The sequence below is a fragment of the Bicyclus anynana genome, chromosome 9 (assembly GCF_947172395.1).
Source record: "Bicyclus anynana chromosome 9, ilBicAnyn1.1, whole genome shotgun sequence".
Classification (NCBI taxonomy): Eukaryota; Metazoa; Arthropoda; class Insecta; order Lepidoptera; family Nymphalidae; genus Bicyclus; species Bicyclus anynana.
The window spans coordinates 12830407-12854036 of record NC_069091.1 but is presented as its reverse complement, the minus strand read 5'-3'; the positions used below and the strand labels follow the sequence as shown (position 1 = coordinate 12854036).

Sequence of the window (23630 nt, the reverse complement as noted above, 5' to 3'; positions counted from 1 at the left end):
GATTTCGTGATAAATGACCTTTCGCATTTATATATTAAGATAAAGTTAATACATATATATAAAAGCGCAATTACATCATCACGAAACATCGAAAACCACTTGATGTACAAAAATGAAATTTGGCAGGGAGGTAGTTTATAGACGCTACATATACGGAGCAGATTTTGCGACAATGTCAAATTAAAGAGGTATTAAAGGCGGACGTAGTCGCAGGCATCAGCTAGTCATAGATATAAACAGAACTACTTCTCTATTTCGAATAAAATATATTTGTTTTCTGTAAACTACGAAACAGTAAATCACGATCAAGTATGTTCCAAAGATTTTCTAACTCTACAGTCCAGGGAGCGAACCCTTTTTCTAAGTTTACGACCCTCATCTGTTTTCATGACATGACATACAGCTCGTCTATTTAAATAAATAAAAAAATATTCCACGGACTTTAAAAACATAAAAATGTGGATTTAAGTTCATCATCATCATTATCAACCCATATTCTCCTATGAGAGGGGTTAGGCCAATAGTCCACCACGCTGGCCCAATGTGTTGGCAGACTTCACACACGCAGAGAATTAAGAAAATTCTCTAGTATGCAGGTTTCCTCACGATGTTTTTCCTTCACCGTTTGAGACACGTGATATTTAATTTCATAAAATGCACACAACTGAAAAGTTGGAGGTGCATGCCCCGAACCGGATTCGAACCTACACCAATTGGCTATCACGGCTCTTCACCGATTTAGTTATACAAAAAATTACATCGATTGTGCTACCTATTGATCGGTTTGAAGGCGATGTCAAGTTTTTCGTAGGTTTAATAATAAGGTGTAACGATCACTTATTTCGGTACTCTACCTGCCATATTCATAAACATGGATTAGATTTAAAACTCTCTTCGGCTGGTGGGAGGCTTCAGCCGTGGCTAGTTCCCACTCCACCGGCGAAGACGTACTGCCAAGCGATTTAGCGGTACGATGTCGTGTACAAACCGAAAGGGGCGTGGATTTTCATCCTACTCCTAACAAGTTAGCCCGCTTCCATCTTAGACTGCATCATCACTTACCATCAGGTGAGATTGTAGTCAAGGGCTAACTTGTAAAGAATAAAAAAAAAAAAATCAAGATTGTATAATCATCGCTCAACTTTTATATTTATGAATTGCGCGTCTCATCAAGATGAAGCTACTCACGGAAGCTCCGCGGGGTTGTGTAGCGATGAATGAAAAACCCACAACTGATGCACCTCACTTCCCCGCGCGCACGATTTCACACCCGCGCCATCTTTTCCCCGTCGCCCGCCCGCATATCATGGGATTGTCATCAACAAATTTGCCAGACTATAATAATCAATTGTAAAAATTTTCCACGGATCCTGGACTGATATCCTTTCTAGGTACAATACAATTATTGCCAGTAAGTAGGTAGGTACCTCCGAAATCTTTCAGTAAGTCAAAGTAAAAAGGGATGTATTATAGCAGGGAATAAAAAATGTCCTGGCAATTTCTCATCCCCTGAAGTTCGTGGAACGCGAAATTTGAACCAATACTGAAGCAATTGAACGGTATTTCTTATTTTTTATTCGTAATCATTTCTGCGTTTCTATCTTAACTATGTTAGCGTGAAATGAATTTTTTCGCAAATCCCGCAGGAACCATGGATTTTTTTGGCATAAAAGTTAACATACATGTTGGTTGGTTCTCGTCAAGATGAAGCTACTCACGAAAAATTAGTTGGTGTACAAAATGTTCTAGATCCCTGACTATAAATAATATCTTTGGAGAAGTTTTTAAAAATACTACCTAACGTCAATAGATGAGAAACATTTGAAAATAGAATATTGACCACTTACTTTTAAGCGATCAAACTTTTCACATCAAAGTTGAAGTTTTAATGTTGAAGGCATTCGTTCGTTTACAACGACTGAAAACGCTCGCGTCTGCGCTGAGAAAACTTTTCGCACTCCATACTGTGGGTTCAATTTTAATTTAAAATACGCGTCTTATATTACACCGTACATTCTATCCGTATCTATCTATCGTATCTATCTATGTATGGTATAATATCTAGGTTTCGCCGAATTACTTGAACCCAAATGACAGTTGTCTGCGCAGATACAATTATTAAGAAAAGTGTTAAACGCATAAAGAGAATAAAAAAACATCTTAAAGATATTATTTTTTAATATCAGTTACGTGCTATATTATATACGTGCAATTCAGTTTTTCACAAATCCCGCGGGAACCATGTATTTTTTAGGGATAAAAAGTTTATGTTGCTCAAAAACCTTCTCTATCTTCAAGTGGAAATCCGGTTGAAATCGGTTCAATCAGAACTCTTTGCGTAGGCAACGAAAGAGATAGCGATATTTTTAGTTTGCGCTGCTCTTGGTTGACATTTGTCTCTTTATTTTCATTAGATACGTCGTTTGGTCAGGACAGGAAAGAGATTCGTCGTCATCAACCCATATTCGGCTCACTGCTGAGCTCGAGTCTCCTCTCAGAATGAGAGGGATAAGGCCAATAGTCCACCACGCTGGCCCAATGCGGATTGGCAGACTTCACACACGCAGAGAATTAAGATAATTCTCTGGTATGCAGGTTTCCTCACGATGTTTTCCTTCACCGATTAAGACACGTGATATTTAATTTCTTAAAAAAGATTACTTGTTTTTAATTAACAAAAATGAAATTTAACTAGGTTAGGTACTAAAAATTGTTAAAATTTAAAATAAGTTGAGCACCAATTTTAATAACGCACCCACAGGGCATGATTGACCCTTTAACCTTAATTACCTAGGTAAGGCTTGAACCCTAGAGCGCAAGCACCTAACATGAGGTTTGATTAGATATTTTTTAATTAATACTAGCAGTTGCCCGTGACTTCGTCCACGTTAAATTCAGTTTTTCACAAATTCCACGACAACAACGGTTTTTTCCGGGATATAAAGTTGGGATATAAAAATATGTTGCTCATTAATATCCTCTATCTACCAGTGAAAGTCCCATTTAAATCGATTCAGCCGTTCCAAAAATAAGCCCAGACATAAACATACAGACTAACAATTATTTTTTTAAATGTTCGATTGTGTAGGTACTATCGTGTAATAACTACAAGGCTACATGTTTTATGTATTTTATACTTTACCTAGGCATAGGCAATATCACGTGTCTCAATCGGTGAAGGAAAACATCGTGAGGAAACCTGCATACCAGAGAATTATCTTAATTCTCTGCGTGTGTGAAGTCTGCCAATCCGCATTGGGCCAGCGTGGTGGACTATTGGCTTAACCCCTCTCATTCTGAGAGGAGACTCGAGCTCAGCAGTGAGCCGAATATGGGTTGATGACGACCTACTACTTACTACTTCTGGTATACTAGTGTAGTTATAGTACCTACTAGAGATAGATTATAGTCTGGATTAACACATAGGCTACTTTTTATCCCGAAAAAATCATGGATCTCGAGGAATTCGTGAAACAGTAAATTCCACGCGGGCGAAGTCGCGGGCGTCCGCTAGTTTAATATAATCCTACTGGCGATTTGAAATTGATGGTAATAGTAAATCGTATTGCTGTTTAAAGTGCTTCATTATATAGGACCTTTGTCAAACATGCAGTATTTACTTAGAGGCAATAATTACAATATTGCGGACAGAGTCAAAACAACGCAGCAAAATAACTACGTACTACTAATCACAATTGAAAACCTGAAATGTAGGTACTATTGCCGATTTACAAATTAATTTAAAATCAAATTCATTTATGTAAATTCAAGAGTGTAATCATAATATGAATATCATCTCGCGTTACCTATAGCTCGTAAGTACAGTTGGCACCACGGAATTAATAAATTAATAAATACATGGAATTCGCTTCTCTAATTTTTAGGAGGTTTTAATACCTTGGACCCAGGGGCGTATCCTATAGTGTAAAAATACAGGACACTAATAAACACCTTATATAATTTAAACTTACGATGTTGACTGAAAATCACACACATAGGCGAAAGTTTGTAGATTCGGCTGAAATATGGAATAGAAATAAATGTTACTTTGGATTTCATCCCAGTAAAATCTATGGTTCCCGCGGGATTTGTGATTTTTTTTTTAAATTTTATCCTAAAAGTTGTCTATTCTTTACAACTACTAATTATATTTTAATGACATAGATATAAAGCAAAATTCAATCCAAAAGTCCCATATTTTATCAGTCCAGAAAATCGAGTTTATAGTAAAAGAATAATTTAATAGAGTAGAGTTTATTTAGTACTTTACTAGTTGTGTTCATAGCAACAGGTTAACTTTGCCATATTAATTAGCTAATTAGGTTAAATTAAAGTTTTCTCTATGAATTAAAGTTTTCATACTCGTGCCTACGCTTCTATAGCTTGGCATATTCATTCGTAACACTCCCGACGGTCCGCGCGGGCCGGGAGGGGGATAGCGTTGCCCTGCGCGATATACGCGCAGTTCTACCCTCTGTCCCGCTCGCACGACTTCACACCTGCGCAGTCCTTTCCCTACGTCGCCCGCATATCATGGGAGTGTCATCAATGAACTTGCCAAGCTATACATGTACTTCATACATACGAGGAAACACGAGCTGTTAGTTCTTTATCTTTAGCGTTTTCTATGTTCTGTGACTTGCACCAATCATGAAGTTTGGACCGTGGTGTCTTTGAGAGGTTGAAGGAGCAGGTTTCAAGGATCGTGGCCCTTCAACCGTCCAAGTATAAAGCCTACTTTCTTATAAAATCTATACTAATATTATAAGGCTGAAGAGTTTGTTTGTTTGATTGAACGCGCTAATCTCAGGAAATATTGGTACGATTTAAAAATTTTTTTCAGTGTTAGATAGCCCATTTAACGAGGAAAGCTATAGGCTATATTTTATCTCCGTATTCCTACCGGAATGGGAACCACGCGGGTAAAACCGCGCGGCGTCAGCTTGTTTAATCATAATATGAGAAATCACATCCCCAGACGCCAGTCACTTAGCTCCATGGCAACCCTTCGAGAGACACTGTTAAAGATTATACTTTTTAAAGATCTCTAGCGAAGGATTACCACGAAGCTAAGTGACTGTCGACTAGGGACATTATTTCTCATAATATAGCGGACAAAATATAGAAAGCTTTTTACTTTTTTTACTTGGACTATAAAAGTAATTTACCGCCATAGCTTTCCAGCTAACCTATTCACTAATTTGGTATTTATTATCATCATCATAATTATCGATGGACGTCCACAGCTGGAAATAGTCCTCATTGTATTAATTAACAACCTATTAAAATAAACATCAAATCAGCTTGGAAATATCATCTACCTACTTTTTTTTTTATTCTTTACAAGTTAGTCCTTCACTACAATCTCACCTGATGGTAAGTGATGATGCAGTCTAAGATGAAAGCGGGCTAACTTGTTAGGAGGAGGAGGATGAAAATCCACACCCCTTTCGGTTTCTACACGGCATCGTACCGGAACGCTAAATCGCTTGGCGGTACGTCTTTGCCGGTAGGGTGGTAACTAGCCACGGCCGAAGCCTCCCACCAGCCAGACCTGGACAAATTAAGAAAATCTCAATCTGCCCAGCCAGGGATCGAACCCAGGACCTCCGTTTTGTAAATCCACCGCGCATACCACTGCGCCACAGAGGCCGGCCGGAGGCTACTGTATGATAACCACGAAGGGTTGTCAGTAGTCACCGGATGACATTTGCTACATAGAATCTCAAATTCGTATACGTATAGTTATTGAATTAGCTTGCTCGTATGTCATCAACTCGAAGTTAAATATGTAATTTCTTACGATTATTAATTTAATCCGAGACTAAGATGGAAATTATCGACGGGTGAAACAAAAATCAGGGACAAACTTGTCTTACAATAATACTCGTAAGTTAAATTAAATATTTTGACAATCCTCCGACGGCCATGAATTTAGCTACGAGTAAAACACCGATTACATTCATTTTATGCCAGAATTTATTTCTATGATAACTGAAAAACGCTATATTTCATCGAATCAGCTAATTAGAAGAAGAAGTATAAAGTCAATTAACCACTTTTACATGCACGTAAAAATTACAAAATGAAACGGCGTTTTCATTTACCTTGCTTTTTCACTTGGCACTGTCATTAAACAATAAAGGAAAATTAAACAATGGAAGGAGATACAATTTAAAAAAGTAAATATTAATGACTTACCTTGTAATAAATGAAGAAAAAAAAGTACGCGCCAAACTGTCCATATTATTCCCACACTCATAGTTTTAAATCCACAAAATATGGCACAGATTTAAAAAAGGAATTCCCACTTTGACATCACTTGCACAGAAGCGAATCGTACGGTGTTTGTAAGAAACTGTTGATACGACTTTCCGAAATTATTCGTAGCATTCACAAAGTTCGTAGCACTCTCTGAGGTTACCTCTGAAGGCCCGCGTAGCGTATACACGCACAGAAGGCGCCGAGAACACTGGCCAAAACACAAAACAGGCTGCGCGCGTCGCAACAAACACAGCCCGACAAAAGCAAAGTACCAAAGCACAAATACGAAGGATATTTAAGGGGAAATTGATTTATTTATTATTGATTGACAAATTGTCACAGGACGGAGAATCTCAAAGATCTTTATTGGAACAATTGGCGATCTTTGTGAAATATTTTTATTCTACCGCATTTTGTGACTAAACCTTCTTTCTTCTGCGCTATGGTAAAACAGAACTGGATACCTCGCTGGGAAGTAATTTTTATAATATCCTTGGGAAGCAATTTTTATAATATCTTTTTTATAATACCTAAAAGTATAAAAAATTAATCATTTAAAGAGTTACTAATTAAAAAAGCCAGATTAGTCGGGTCTTTGTCTTAGCCAGATGCTTGCAAAATATTTAGCAAAAAAAATTAAAAACTCGACTAGAAAGGTGCAGAACAAGTTTTCAACTTATCTATACTAATATTATAAAGCTGAAGAGTTTGTTTGATTGAACACGCTAATTTCAGGAACTACGGGTTCGATTTGAAAAATTCTTTTAGTGTTAGATAGCCCATTTATCGAGGAAGGCTATAGGCTATATTTTATTCCCGTTTTCTTTCAGGAACGGGAACCACGCGGGTGAAACCGCGGAGGCGTCTACTAGTATCAAATACTTATTCAAAAATGTCCTTCAGCTGTCGGACCATAAAGGGGAGAGACTAAGAACCAAAATTTAAACATTACCCCTAACTCGTTAAAACGTTTTACCCATTAAATGTACGGGACACCCTGTATAGTAAGGTACATTATAATTATTGTAACCTTTGTTTTATTTCATTAAAAAAACTTACATTTAACAACATAAAATTAACTACCTATAGTGGTTTCTTTCCTACCTAAAAATATGATAATGCTTTTTTTATATGCTGCTGAATAATTGACCTTATGTATAATGAACATAGGAACCATTTTACAAGATTCCGGGCCACTAATGAAGTGGAACTAGTAATTTGACTCCAAAACCAAGTGATCCGGCTGTTTAAACAGTCGACAATCACACGTAAATATTTAAATACGTACGTATTTAAGTAAGTGGTAATGTTATAGTTCCCTAATAAAATATTGACAGTAATGGTGATTCTCATAGACCTTGGACACGTTTATGGCTCGTGGGTGGTTATTTAAGTACCATGTGTTTAGCTTTTAATATTTTATTGTGGTTACGAAAATGATATGTCCTAATCCTAAAAATATGCCTATTTTGTAGTAGATGATCCGAATATAGACTCCGCGCTACGAAACAAGTCCCGTAAACGATTTTGACGGCCTCCGTGGCGTAGTGGTATGCGCGGTTGATTTACAAGACAAATGTCCTGGGTTCGATCCCACAGGCTAGCCACGGCCAAAGGGCTAGCCACCATCCTACCGACAAAGATGTACCGCCAAGCGATTTACAATGGAGTATCCGCATAATGCACGCCTAAATTAATTTTAAGAAAGAGCCGTGATAGCCCAGTGGATATGACCTCTGCCTCCGAATCTGAAGGGTGTAGGTTCGAATCCGGTTCGAGGCATGCACCTCCAACTTTTCAGTTATGTGCATCACGTGTCTCAAACGGTGAATGAAAACATCGAGAGGAAACCTGCATACCTGAGAATTTTCTTAATTCTCTGCGTGTGTGAAGTCTGCGAATCCGCATTGAGCCAGCGTGGTGGACTATTTGGCCTAACCCCACTGAGAGGAGACTCGAGCTCAGCAGTGAGTTGATAATGATGATGATAATTCACGCGTGACAAAATGAGTGATTCACCAAGTTGAACCCTTAGCTTATATATAGACTGTTACGGACAGCTTCAATAATTTCAATTCAATAAATTCAATTTTATATATTTACATTATTAAAAATTGGTTTCAATATACCAGGTGTACAAGCAGTGCTATAAAAGAAAATGAAGCAACTAACGCTCCCAGTATTGCCGCTGCCGAGGTGTGCAATGAAATAACTGAAAATGAAATAGCGAAAGAAAGAATTTCAGCAACTCTGTGTTATATAATGTAACAAAAGGAATACTTCGAGATGTTTTGCTTACTTAGGGCCTCTGAAATTATACTGCAATAACATGACTTCTAATTAATTATTGTTATTATGATAATATATTATACTACACGTTACATAATGCCTCTAGGCAGGGTTGAAGGTAAGTAGGACATGCGTTACTCTAGATAACATTATAAAGGAATTCCTAAATACAATTCCGATAATGCGAAATAGAAGCCGTGTTAGCTTATGAACTGTGCCTCCGATTCCGGAGTGCGTGGGCTCGAGTCTGTTTCGGGGCATGCACCTCCAGCTTTTCAGTTGTGTGCATTTTAATAAATTAAATATCACGTGTCTCAAACGGTGAAGGACAACATCGTAAGGAAACCTACATACCAGATAATTTTCTTGAATATCTGCGTGTATGAAGTCTGCCAATCCGTATTGGGCCAGCATAGCGGACTATTGGCCTAACACCTCTCATTCTGAGAGGAGACTCGAGCTCAGTGAGCTGAATATAGGTTGATATTGAAATACAATTCTCCTGTACTCCGTACTACAATTATTAGATTTTTAACATGATTGAAATTTAAATTCAAAATGTATATATTACAGTTAGGCTTAATTTACAGTGCCATGATTTAATGGTGGTAGTTTTAGTCGAAAACTTAAAATGAAAGTTAACAGGGTCCAAAGGCGCCTTAGCCCGAGAAGAACCCACAACATACTCAGCCAAGGTTTATTTTTAACACCATTTTACAAACTTATCCAGAATTAAGTACCTACATAATCGTATAGTGCAGTTCAACACCAAGATTTTTTTCATTTATAAAATTAGTCTTTACTAATATTATGAAGCTGAAGAGTTTGTTTGTTTGTTTGTTTGTTTGATTGAACGCGCTAATCTCAGGAACTACTGGTCCGATTTGAAAAATTCTTTCAGTGTTAGATAGTCCATTTATCGAGGAAGGCTATAGGCTATATATTATCCCCATATTCTTACGAGAACGGGAACCACGTGGGTGAAGCCGCGTGGCGTCAGCTAGTAACTCTATAATAAGACTTTCCTATAAGTTTGCGTTTAATATACCTACACTTAAAACTTTTTTGAGAGATATGCCAGTGACTTCATGAGGCAGTTTATTATGATAACATATGCATTTTCACCTTTAAAAGAATTATTATTTTTTTGTAATCTAGTGTGGTGTGCAACAATTTTATTTTTATTCAATCACACCTTCTTTTAAAATTGCTTGCGTTTTTAAAGGAAAGGTTTGCGCTGTACTTATTATTATAATCATCAAATAAAAATAAAGGTTAAAACAAAGTATACGAGTGCTTCGAGATATAAACATAGGAACTATTCAAACGCAATTCGAGCTCCTATTATTAGTCGATGTCCTATTATTAGGTACTCTTTATCCGCAATTTTCTTTCTTAGACCTTTTGATAGTTAAATATCTCCAATTTACCTTTTGTTAAGCTGATATACTTTTTTTTTTTAATTCTTTACAATTAGCCATTGACAATAATCTTACCTGATGATTAGACAGACGCGGGCTAACTTGTTAGGAGGAGGATGAAAATCTACACCTCTTTCGGTATCTACATGACATCGTAACGGACGCTAAATCGCTTGGCGGTACGTTTTTGTCGGTAGAGTGGTAACTACTAACTAGCCACGGCCGAAGCCTCCAGGCACAAAATGTAAGCAAAATAACTTCATCATACCAAGGTTAAGTAAGTTCCACGCCAAGGTTAAGAGAGTAAACTTGTAGCTTGGCAAGTTCGTTTATGACACTCCCATGATATGCGGGTGACGGGAGGAAAGGACTGCGCGAGTGTGAAGTCGTGGGCGCGGGGCCGAGGGAAGGACTGCGCAGGTATGAAGTCGAGTGCGCGGTGCATCGCTACCTCCCGGCCCGCGCGGACCGTCGGGAATGTCACGATATAATTTGCCAAGCTATAACACCGAATGGTCAATTGGTCATGAGTTCCATCCCCGCTCGGTAGAATATTGTCGTATATTTTTATACTACTACCATTCGGTGATGAGTCCGGCCTCAAAAAATACGCCTAATACTTTTTAAAATAATTCACTAACATACTTTGATTATAGTGTTCTATATAAGAAATTAAATATCACGTGTCTCAAACGGTGAGGAAAAACATCGTGAAGAAACCTGCATACCAGAGTATTTTCTTAATTCCTAACCCCCGTCATTCTGAGAGGAGATTCGAGCTCAGCAGTGAACCGAATGTAAGTTAATAACGAACTGTTCTATAGTGCGTATTTTTTGTGTTGATGCATTTCTAATATATTTTTTACTCTCATGCTGTTTAAAGAGACGATTAGAGGGAGTTTCATGGAAGTTATAATTCTTAATTAATTAATAAATTTAAGAATTTAAAATATCTTGGAAAAGTTTCCCTTATCTTTCAAGAAACAAAAGCTGGATTAATTTAATTTTATTCAGCTCAAAATAGCACGAATGTTATGTTATATCCGTGACGTCAGCCATTTTCTTTCATCTCCATTAAGTTCGGGATATTGAGGTCAGTAGTGATTTGGATATGAGTTTCCATTAACCTCCAAATAAAATTCTGCAGTATGTGGCATGCTTATACATTTTCAACAATTTTGTGCGACTTAAACCAATTTTCAATAACTTCTACAACGTTTTTATTCTACTAATATTGTGTGTAAGTGTGAGTGTGTAAGTGTGTAAGTATGTTTGTTTCTCTTACGTACGCTGCGGCTACTAAAGCGATTTGGCTGAAATTTGGAATGTAAATAGATTTTACTCTGGATTAACACATAGGCTACTTTTCATCCCGGAAAAATCCACGATTCCCGCGGGATTTGTAAAAACTGAATTCCACGCGGACGAAGTCGCGGGCGTCCGCTAGTTAACAAATACATTCGTTCTATAGAGACAGGGTCCGCGGTTTTCTTATTATAGTTGTCGATAAATTTAAACTGAACCATTTACTTAGTCGAGGTTACTACACCATTGATGAGTTCCTTAATGATAAACGTGCTCGGAGGCCATTGAATCAGCTTCCACCTTCACACGAGAAGTAAAACTATAAGCAATTGTAATGTTGTCATCAATTGTAAATTATACTGTTTATTTTTTTTAAAAGAGCAACTGTTGAGTTTTTTGCCGTTTTCTTCTCAGCAGAACCTGTCTTCCGAACCGGTGGTAGAAACTAATGTATCAAAAGTGCTTGTAAATTGAGCCTACTTGAAATAAAGTTGGCTTGGTACAACACTATTGTCGATATGTGTGGGTCATCTCCTCCCGAGTGTGTCGGGCGGGAGTACGGGCCTCAAAGCATTGTCTCCTTGCCCGGGTAAGCCGCGGGGGTTTTCCCCCCGTTTTGTTCTTCCAGTCCCTTTTGGGGCTGAGGTCTTGGGGCCTATGGGTTATGTCACTCTATGTTCCCCGCGGCAACTGCGATTGCTCGCTATCCTGCGCTAGGATGATGTCCTGGAACGGTATCATGTCCAGTTCTGTATTAGCCTATTTGAGCAATTGCTTAGAGCATCCACTTTAGGAAGGCACCAAAAACGACCAAGAAAAAAATCGAGCACATGGAAGTTTAAGAAATTGCGCGTTTATTTATTATTTCTTTGTAGTTCACTTATGGATATAAAGGTCAATGGGGGAAGATTGCTAAGAAAATCTTTTTAAAAATTAGAGAATCGTAATGACACCTCATTCGGTAAAATCTGTTTATGCTGTAGAAAGACACACGTCACGTTCAAAATACTTTAGTCTCTCTCAGTAGTCGAGTAAAAAATATACCTGTCAAAAACGGATTTAAAAGTAGGTATACATTTTTACCATCAATACTAAAAGTTTTTCAATAAAAAATGTTTAGTGGAGTCTAGAGCTATTTTTTTAAAATAGGTTTTTAACAGTATTAGATTTAATAATACTGTTAAAATTTGAATATTGAATACCCACGTCACCAAATAAAACATCGATAAGATTTGATGATTATCTGCGCTACTGTTATTAATTTTAATATTAAATTTAATACTCTATCGACAACTGGTTGCTACAGCCCTAAACATAATGATTGATTGTAGAGATACGAAGTCTCTTACGTAAACTAGTACAAGGAATCTATCTTCTTCAAGCGGTCCATGATCGATGTGGGTCGGAGAACACCTCGATTACTGTATCTAAATGCTATACAATGCTTACTGTAATGCCAATATCCTTAGGATCATAAAGAACGTAACACTTTGCTAGCATATTTAATACTAGCGGACACCCGCGACTTCATCCGCGTGGAATTTAGTTTTTCACAAACCCTCGGGAACCATAAATTTCGGTAAAATCTATTTCCATTCCAAATTTCAGACATATCGCTTTAGTAGTAGTGGCGTTAAAGAGTAACAAACATCCAAACATCCATACAAACTTTCGCATTTATAATATTAGTAGGATGTGCAATGCAATTAAATAACTAGGTACTAAGTGAGGCTTACGAGTAGCTCAAATTAGGCAGAAATTCATGAGGTTATAGATTAAAACCTTATGATACATATTATTGTTATATTTAGAAAAGTGTTTACTTAATGAATTTAATTACGTAGGCAGATAATATTTTTTTCAGCAACCATGAAAACCAAATAAGAATACTTGTTTAATTCAATATATTATCGTATAATTTAATTCTAATATAATCTATTAATGTATCTCCTAAAATTTATAAATATTATCTCGTAAATCTGTCATATTTATACTTATTGTTCGCGTAAACTGACATACTCGTAATAAGCCATTGACACGTTATATACTACGCCAATATCAAATCCAATCAACTGTTTTGCGTTTGCATCCACCCTTCTACACAAACTAATTATTGCTTCGATGTGTATCGTGCGCTGTAATTACAATATTCGTATTCACGTTTCGAATGAAACGACACAGATCTGTTTATAATCCCATCTTATTCCTGAGATGGGGAGGCGTAATTCCGAGGATGGGTAGGTAGGGGCGGATTCCATCAGGATTATCCGATCCTGCAACTTTTCCACACGGCGGTGACACACGAAAGGATTACGTTGACTGATTCGATAGTAAATTGATCGTGTCGCGCTAACTAAGAAAAGCCGGCTGCGGTACGAAAGCCGTCATATTAATCTGCTTCTAGACACCTCGTGTGAGTAACTAATCACCTAGTGTGGCGAGTGGTGTAATGGTTCCAACATACTGTAAGTTATACACTACTGTAAGTTATAGACTTCGAGTTCAAATTTATTTCGTGTTTGCTGACACAATAATATATTTTATATAGATATACGTACGTATGACGATAAAACGACAAAGATTTTTAATATGTTTTTTGTTTTTTTTTTTTCAATTTTTTTAATTCAATCCAATGTTGATAACTGTATACCCATATGTACATTATTATAACAATAGCACGATTTAGAAAGTACAAAAAAATAAAATACATGTACAGGTTATTTCTATCATTATGTCACAACAATGTTAAAAATATATATCATTAAAGTTATTGAGGATTCAAATTGAACATAATTATTAATATGATTGTTCTATAAGTAAACACAATTTGACTTTGAATTTCACACTACTAAAAAAGAATTATAAAAATCGGATCACTCAGTAATAGTTATGCGTGTTCATACATAAAAACTATACGCATCGAACTGCGAACTTTGCCTCCGTTTTTTTTGGCGTCTGAACTAAAAGACCTGTGCATAATATGTCCAAATAAACGAGCCCTGATTGATAATGATGATGAGAGTAGCCCCATTACAAACTTGACATCATCATCATCATCATCATCATCAGCTAATGGCAGTTTATTGCAGGACATAGGCTAAGGACTTCCAAACATCACTATCTTCAGCTGTCTGCATGCAGCGACTTTTTAAAAACAACCACGGAGCAGCTAGTTTTATAAATATTTAGTTACCTGTATATTATGGTAAAAATATAGACGTGATAGCCCAGTGGATATGACCTCTGCCTGCGATTCCTAAGGGTGTGAGTTCAAATCCGGTCCAGGGCATGCACCTCCAACTTTTCACTTGTGTGCATTTTAAGAAATTAAATATCACGTGTCTCAAACGGCGAAGGAAAAAAAACATCGTATGGAAACCTGCGTGCCAGAGAATTTTCTTAATCGGCTTGTGGCAATCCAATCCGCATTTGGCCAGCGTGGTGGACTATTTGCCTAACCCCTCTCATTCTGAGAGGAGAATCGAGCTCAGCAGTGAACCGAATATGGGTTGATAATAATGATGATGATAATATAGTAAAAAAAAATACTGAGATGGCTACATTGACTACATTTTAGATTCATATCAATCATAGTGCTGATCCTCGCGTCCATGATCGTTTCAGTTCGATAGCTCGGTGTCAACTAAAATTCGAGCCACGTCACGTTTTATCCAAGTCCGCTTAGTAGAGACGGAGAAACGGTACATAGTCAGTTTCACTCAAAATTAAGCTACGGGCTAAATCAATTTTGCTTTGGGGTTTTGAGGTTGCGAATATTCTGTAAATGTCTCGTTGTTATAACAGATAGCATTTAGTAGATAACGATGTGCCGAATTTTACTGCATTTACTGCTAAAACTCTTAATGGGCTCTATTTTAAGAAACTCGATAACAACCAGCGTTAATCTGCAAGTGGGTCATTCTGATGGTTCTTCTCCAAATTTTTTATCTGTATTTTTGAGCACAAAGTTTGTTACTTTCATATTTTCTGCGTAGACATTGTTGCCTTGCACCTTTCAATTTGAGGTCTTTTGAAGCATTGTTTGAAACAATTCTCAACGAGAATCGTCAGAGGATGTCTCAAGAAGAGACAAATAGACGTAAAGAAAAGAAAAGAGCTCCACAGTGTGAGAAAGAAAATTTCTAGATCTTAAAAAAAACAATGTATCTCTTAAGTGGATGGGAAATGTCTTCATGACAGAAAATATTTTTTTTTCAATGGCCAATTTCGCCTTTTTTACAGAAAAAGTCAATTAAATACTCAGCAGTTATTTCTCTCTTCTTTTCGAAAACTGATAATTTTGTTATTTGGGCCTGAGCCGCAACGGAAGTTTCCATAGTTAGAGCATACCACTGTTAGACATATTTATTCGAATTTTGGGAAATGGTAATGAAGCTGCAGGGGGATAAAATAAAGTTTGGGAATTTCTGATCTAGTCTATGTACCGTAGGTACAATGTATGTCGTTGCTTATAATAATAACGGAAATATATGATAAATAAATAACGATTATGAAATACTTCAGCAACACATAAGAGGGTAAAAGTTAGTAATAAAATATACTCACACTGAGATATACGACTATATAATATATATTGGACAAATATGCTTATGACTTAGCATAAAATATTATTTGGATCGTCTTTTAGGATCGCGAATTTGGGAGGCAGATAAATGAGCCGTCATTGTATGAATTAATGATGGCAGAAGTCATTTTGGCAGGTCGTTCCTCGTACACTCTAATGGAGAGGATTAGCATAATATTTTCTTCTCATTTTAATAAAGCTGCTTATGTAGATTGCGTACTTCCTTTTTATAAAAAATATGAGAGGTATCAAAGATGAAATTACTTTTTTGTATTTGACTAATGAAGAAATATAAACTGTTTAAATTGTATGGTTTTATTATGACATTTTGTAAACAATTACAAAAAAAATAAATGTCCTGCAATTTTTTTAATAAATGATAAATACTCATTGAAGTTATACAAATCGAAATATCCCAAACAACTGATTTTCTCTGATCTTTGATTTTAAGTAACCTAGCGCAAATACGAGATTTTATGAGACTTTTGAGAAAACTTTCAGAACACGAAAAGTACGAGTATATATGAGTTTACAGGTTATTATCTCCATTTCAATTGCAAATCGAAAAAATATTAATAGTTATAGATTATCATGAAGATTCGTGAAAAAACTCCCAACCCAAGTGGCACGTCATTTCTCTTTCTACGACGGCAAACGCTTCGAAAATTCAAAAATGTATAGAAATGACATTTGCCATCGACAGATCACGTGATCAAGTTGTCGATCGGATCTGTCATTCTCATACATTTTTCTAGTTTTCGAAGCGTTAGTGTTTATAGAAAGCGATTCGACGTGCCACTTGACGACAGCTAAATAGTTAGTAGTCCACAATCAGTAAATTCAGCTGTGCATTATACATGAAAATAATAAACAGGAAAAACGGTTTTTAAGAAAATACAGTAGAACCCGCTTAAGACGATCAAGGTTAAAACGATTTCCCGCATAGTACGTCATTTTATGCCAGTCCCTACAACGCGACATGTTTTCATACATTTCCTAACGCTTAATACAATTCGTCATCCCGTTTAATACGTACATGCCACACGCGTGTAATTCCAAATTCGACAAATAAATTACAACAGGTAGATCGGGAGATCATAAAGGTCCTTATACAAGGTTGCAGGATAAGACTAATACATGATATTTTAAAGAACTGAAAGACCCTGTCAGGGCAAACGACCCTTAACATGATGCGATTCTAAATGAAAATTTTGAAGACTCACTGCAAAAGTAAAATTTAATTGAATATTTCGTCAAAATCTTTTTGTCATACTCGTACCAGAATAGGTGATTACTTTAAGAAGCATAAATAGGTAGTCTTTACAATAAATACACAATTTTTTATAACTATGTATATTGTATTTGTACATTAGTCTTTATATTTTTCACTATTGCTCACCCATATTCCGTCAAAAACGCGTTTTTAGTTGGGTCTCTGCGAAATCGTATTAAACGTTTTACCGAAACGATGACATACGATACTAGATATATAGATAACGGTTACCAAAGCGTCTATTCGCCTAGATAACAGCGTTCCAGGACAATGGTAAATGCCAAAAAAGTGTGGCCACCTTCCAAAATCCAGTTGACCGAACATCGGAAAAATAACTTCGCTATTGCAACAATGCTCATACGTGCTGTGACACTCGGGTGGGTAAAAGCTTGGAATACCTCGCACGTTCAAATTTAAAATCTCTGCTTATACTCTTTTATCTACGTACATGTCTCTAGTTTGCTTTCGAATAAGGAAAATCCAGTAACTTTATATATATCTACTTACTATTATTTCCATCTGGTTTAGTTTGAGATTTGATTTAAAAGACGTACCAAGCGGTTTGGTGTTTCGGTACGATGTCGTGAAGAAATAGAAAGTGTGGATTTCATCTTACTCCTAACAAGTTAGCCCGCTTCCATCTTAGATTGCATCATCACTTTCAGGTGAGATTGTAGTTTAGGGCTAACTTGTAGAGAATCACACTAATATTATAAAGGCGAACGTTTGTGTGTAAGTGTATAAGTGTGAAAGTGTGTAAGTGTGTAAGTATGTTTGTTCCTCTTTTACGCTGTGGAGGTATACACTGAAGTGATTTGGCTGAAATTTGGATTGGAAATGGATTTTACTCTGGATTAACACATAGGCTACTTTTCATCCCGGAAAAATTCATGGTTCATACTATATAAATTTTAGTTTCCGTTTGCTAACACTTGAAGTAAAGTTGTTATTTATGACTATGCTAATCAACTATATTTTACACAGAATACCAAAGATCAACGACCTGCCAAATCGACTTCAGCTATCATTAATTCACACAATGACGGCACATTTGTTCTCCCGAATTCACGACCCGTTAAGATGAGTCGAATAATAATTTATGCTACGTCACAAGTGAGCCAATTTGTTGAGTTAATGTCGCCGCACACGGGCCACACGCGACAGCCACAAACACCGCTACATGAAGCAAGCCACTTTTGGCCGATGGTTGAATCTTGTGGTCGGTGGCTGCTTTATTAACCCTACACGCAGTATCATAAACGCGCGAGTGGCGTGCGGCGTTTAGTGGAATCAAGATAATTAGGAAAAATAGGATACTTCTTTTGAAATTTTAAAACATTAGTTATGTATTTTAATTTTAATATAATTTTCTATTATATATTTTATACAACGTGTCCCAAAATTCAACGATAAGCGGGCGCCAAAAGATTGACCTGCTCATGAGCACTTAAGGAAAAATAATAAAAAAATATACCTAAATTTTTTTTTTAGTTACAAAATAAATTTTAAAATTCTTTGAAAATTTACACCTTGTATGATATTTTGAACTACCGCAGCTACAATTTCTTAAATATGCTTAAGATTTTTTTTGTATCGGAACCTAAGTAGTACTACTATTCACCACAACTCTTAAAAACACCACAATGCCCGCAGTTTTTACACAAAAAAATATCAAAATATTTTTTTTCCCTCAAATTTTTAAAGATTTTTACTTTCAGTCTACTTTGACTCATGGTCTTGCAAAAAAAAGTATGAACACCGCTATGGCAAGTTATTTTCAAAGTTGACGCAACTAATCAAGATTTCAAAATAGTATAATACCCTAGGATAACTAGTCGCAAAAAAAAAATATGCGTACCATTTGTAAACAAGAACTAAATTTCTAAAATGTTTTTGCTCCTAGAAATCACTTTTACTTTATGCACAAAATGATGTGAGTCATACGTTGCAATTTCCTAGAATTTTAATGGAACGAACGATAACATTTAAAAATAAGAGAGAGAGAGAGAGAGAAAGATAGCGATAAGTATACGTTAGAGAGGGATAGACAGATGTTCTTTGTTGAATGACAATGATGCAGGTAAAGAAAATCCTGTTCCCAGCAAGTCAGTACGCTCTGCTCCTTTGTTTACTGCGCAACTTTCCGTATTCAATTGACGTGGCTCTCGTACTAACGACTTTTGGCTTTGCATTTTGGACTGGACTTAAGTGATCTGCAAACTGAACTGACCTGGCATTATTTTGGACTGTGCCTGTGTTTTGTGAATTGGACTTTTGGTGTATTTTGGACTGTTTAGCGTTATCATGCCGCAACCATACACGCCGATGGAATACGCTAACATGCATCTCATTTATGGAGAATGTCGGTGCAATGCTAACGCTGCTAGCAGATTGTATCGAGAAAGGTACCCAAACGCTCAAAGATATCCAGATTATCGGGTATTTATGAATGTGCATCAAGCGTTTTCGGAGGGTCGTTTGCCGTCAGCTAGAAGAAACGCTGGAAGACCTAGATCGGAATGCGATGAAGAAGTTCTCAATGAAATAAACATTGATTCAACTACCTCAGTGCGTGCCATAGAAGCAGCTACGGGAATCCCAAAAAGTTCAGCACATCGAATACTAAAACGTCATCGGCTACACCCATATCATTACAGACGTGTACAAACGTTACTATCACGGGACTATCCACTGCGGATCGCATTTTGCCGAGTGATGCTTCAAAAGCATCGGGAAGATCCTCAGTTCTTGGATAAAGTACTATGGTCGGATGAAACAACCTGCAAGAAAGATGGCTATTTAAATCTTCACAACCTACACAGCTGGAGCAATGAGAATCCGCACCTGATGAGAGAAGACAAATCCCAATATCAATTTAAGGTCAACTTATGGACGGGCATTTTAAATGGAAAAGTGATTGGGCCTTTTGAATTACAAGGAAACTTAGATGGGGACAGTTATTTGAACTTTTTACAAAATGATTTGCAAGAATTACTAGAAGACGTCCCCCTAAGCGACCTTCAAAATATGTGGTATCAAAATGATGGTTGCCCAGCTCACTACGCTCGTCCTGTGAGACAATACCTAGACCACGAGTATCCGGGGCGTTGGATCGGGCGACTTGGTCCTATCCTATGGCCACCCCGATCACCCGACCTAAACCCCCTGGATTTCTTTTATTGGGGTTGTCTCAAAGACAGGATCTACGCAAAACCGATTACGACATTGGACGAGCTTCGGCAAAAAATCACTCAGGCTGCGGCACATATCAATGCTAGAAGATATGCGCGAAAAATAAAACGGTCGTTTTTAAGGCGATGTCGTGCCTGTATTAATGCCGGTGGAAAACAATTCGAACATTTACTTTAATGTTGTGTAATTAAAATAACAAACACATTTTTGGAACATAGTAAAATTTATTACTAACAACAAGAACAATTAAGAAATTTGGTTCTTGTTTACAAATGGTACGCATATTTTTTTTTGTGACTAGTTATCCTAGGGTATTATACTATTTTGAAATCTTGATTAGGTGCGTCAACTTTGAAAATAACTTGCCATAGCGGTGTTCATACTTTTTTTTGCAAGACCATGAGTCAAAGTAGACTGAAAGTAAAAATCTTTAAAAATTTGAGGGAAAAAAAATATTTTGATTTTTTTTTGTGTAAAAACTGCGGGCATTGTGGTGTTTTTAAGAGTTGTGGTGAATAGTAGTACTACTTAGGTTCCGATACAAAAAAAATCTTAAGCATATTTAAGAAATTGTAGCTGCGGTAGTTCAAAATATCATACAAGGTGTAAATTTTCAAAGAATTTTAAAATTTATTTTGTAACTAAAAAAAAAATTTAGGTATATTTTTTTTATTATTTTTCCTTAAGTGCTCATGAGCAGGTCAATCTTTTGGCGCCCGCTTATCGTTGAATTTTGGGACACGTTGTATATTAAGAAACACATATACTTCATATTATAAATTTATATTTAAACAACATTGTAATTTTTCATTACATACTCGTATCACATAACATCTATAGTTTAATTAATAATTATTTATTTGAATGTATTCATACTTGCTGTGACATACGGGTCTCAGCTGAAAATCAGTGCCGTGTATTATACTTGTATGTAGTGCACGGCATATACTGAGCTGTACACCCTTTCTTTTAAGGGTTACAGACAGACATGATGTCATAGGATAGGGTATTTATTGACTGTCTGTAACTTTTGGATATGAATAAACTTATTTTCTTTATTCGTTCTTTCTAGTGGCAGGTGCGGGCCACAAGAAGCGAGCAGCGACGAGCGTATGGCGGCCACCGACGTCAACAGTGTGGGGCGAGTCTATAAAAAATGTATGAATCTACAGGAAATATGCCCGTAGCGGCGTTTTATGGTTGTGGCCGGTGGCCCGTGTGCGGGAACCCTTAACAATAATGTTGTGATCTCAGCGTCACATTTCTAATTACGTCTCACAAGTGTCTTCACGCCCACTCATTTTTGTTGAATGGATCTTCTTCAAGGAGCTCTTCAACTAACTCGTAATCTTTAGAAATAAATCTGTCTTTAATTTTGACGACTTTATTAGCTCCGTTTATTTATAAATGGCAGGTCCTGTGATTACGGGATTTCAGTATAATTTAATGCTTTTGTAGCGGACGCCCGCGACTTCGCCTGCGTGGAATGCGGTTTATCACAAACCTCGTGTAAAAAAATGGATTTTTCTGGGATGAAAATTATCCTTTGTGTTAATCTAAGGTATTATGTATATTCGTTTTAAATTTCAGACTAATCAGTTCAGTAGTTACAGCGTTAAAGAGTAACAAACATCCAAATAAACATCTATACAAACTTTCTTGATTTCTACACTCGAGCTCCACAAACACGCAGAATGTAAGGTTGCATCTATATGAAAATAACTTATGTCAGATCGCTCTGGGATCTTATTCTAAAACATTAACCCTTAGACCATTAAAAATGGTCTAAGCATTAACCCCATATTCATAAACATGGATTGAGATTTCAACATGAATTTTCTTCAAAGTAAAGTGGACCTAATTATTACTGAGTATCTAAAGTTCACTTGACTTTGTAAAAAATTGAGGTTTTAATCCTAATCCAAGTTTATAAATAAGGCCGTATGTTCGAGTATGGTAGCGTATTGCTAGAGGGGATCTAGGAATACACTACCATGCCTAATATACTAACGAATGTGAGTATATTAAAGTGCGCGGATAATTGTCCCTCTGAGTATATTACGCTTGACTGCAGAACAAAGTGATCGGTGAGATTTCAAATAAGCATTAACTTTTCGAAAATAATAAGTTTATGGTTAAAAATTCTGCTAGAAGTCGTAAATTGTGTCGATCGGCGAAATGTAAGGAACCCGCTGGAGAATACTACACCATTTTACTTTCAGTGTCAAAGCCAGATGAAGTTATATCGTACTCAAGATATCGAATTCCTAAACGTCGACGAAATCGTACGTGACGGCACGCGGTAAATAGGTAAACGGCGTAACGACATATTTTATGGAAAACTTTTCTATGTATACCTCAGACCAATTATAAAAGGACCTGTATCGTACTCATAGTCACGAACAAAATTGTCTGTCATTTTCATAAGAAAACGAGCTTAGATTTGGTATATATCTTATAGTAAACTAGAAGTTTTTGCCCGTTTTTTTTTACACAATTCAATTACACAAAAAGGTATTTTTACGGAGCTCTTTAACGATTACAACTAAGTATTTAACATCGATACTATTGAGACAGTTTTTATAATCGCATTAGATCGTTGATCATATACTTTGACATAAAAGTAACGTCTAGCGAGGCAGGTCCTATACAATAATTGGTCTGAGATATATACGTATGTACGAATACGCACGTTTGAAGAACATTATGACTGAGGTAGGAGAAAATATTTTTAGAAACCAGTTGGGTAATTTAATAAAAATTAAGACATTACGACATACAAATAATTTATTTACACACACATGTACTTTGTAATGAGAATTTAAACAAAATCAAAGGTTAACAAATCTTATAATTAATTATCAAACTCAGATGGACAGATTTTCGACCTTACTTGTTATCGCTATACGAAAATCGCCCAGAATGAAGTACGCAATCTATACTAATATAATAAAGCTGAAGAGTTTGTTTGTTTGTTTGTTTGATTGAACGCGCTAATCTCTGGAACTACTGGTCCGATTTGAAAAATTCTTTCAGTGTTAGATAGCACATTTATCGAGGAAGGCTATAGTCTATATAATTTCCCGGTATTCCCACGAGAACGGGAACCACGCGAGTGAAACCGCGCGGCATCAGCTAGTGACTTATATAGCCTTATCGGCGCACTACCACCACTTTTTATCCCCACTTTGATGATGTCATCTCAGAATTTTCCTAACAATATTATAATTGAAATTATTTCCTCTCTTTAATGATGGTGCTTTGCTGTCGACGCTGCAAGTTAAGAAGTTTACAGCCGCGT

The 23630-nt window shown here is 36.5% G+C and overlaps 1 protein-coding gene across 1 annotated transcript in view; it reads right to left on the bottom strand.

Moving 5' to 3' along the window:
- The window catches only part of LOC112052605 (uncharacterized), a 67135-nt gene extending 60697 nt beyond the window's left edge, over positions 1-6438 (bottom strand). Inside the window, exon 1 of the mRNA XM_052883444.1 lies at positions 6202-6438. Within this exon, the coding sequence (XP_052739404.1) occupies positions 6202-6262 (61 nt within the window). The 5' untranslated portion in view covers positions 6263-6438. The remainder of the gene's footprint in view (positions 1-6201) is intronic.
- Positions 6439-23630: the final 17192 nt, after the last annotated feature.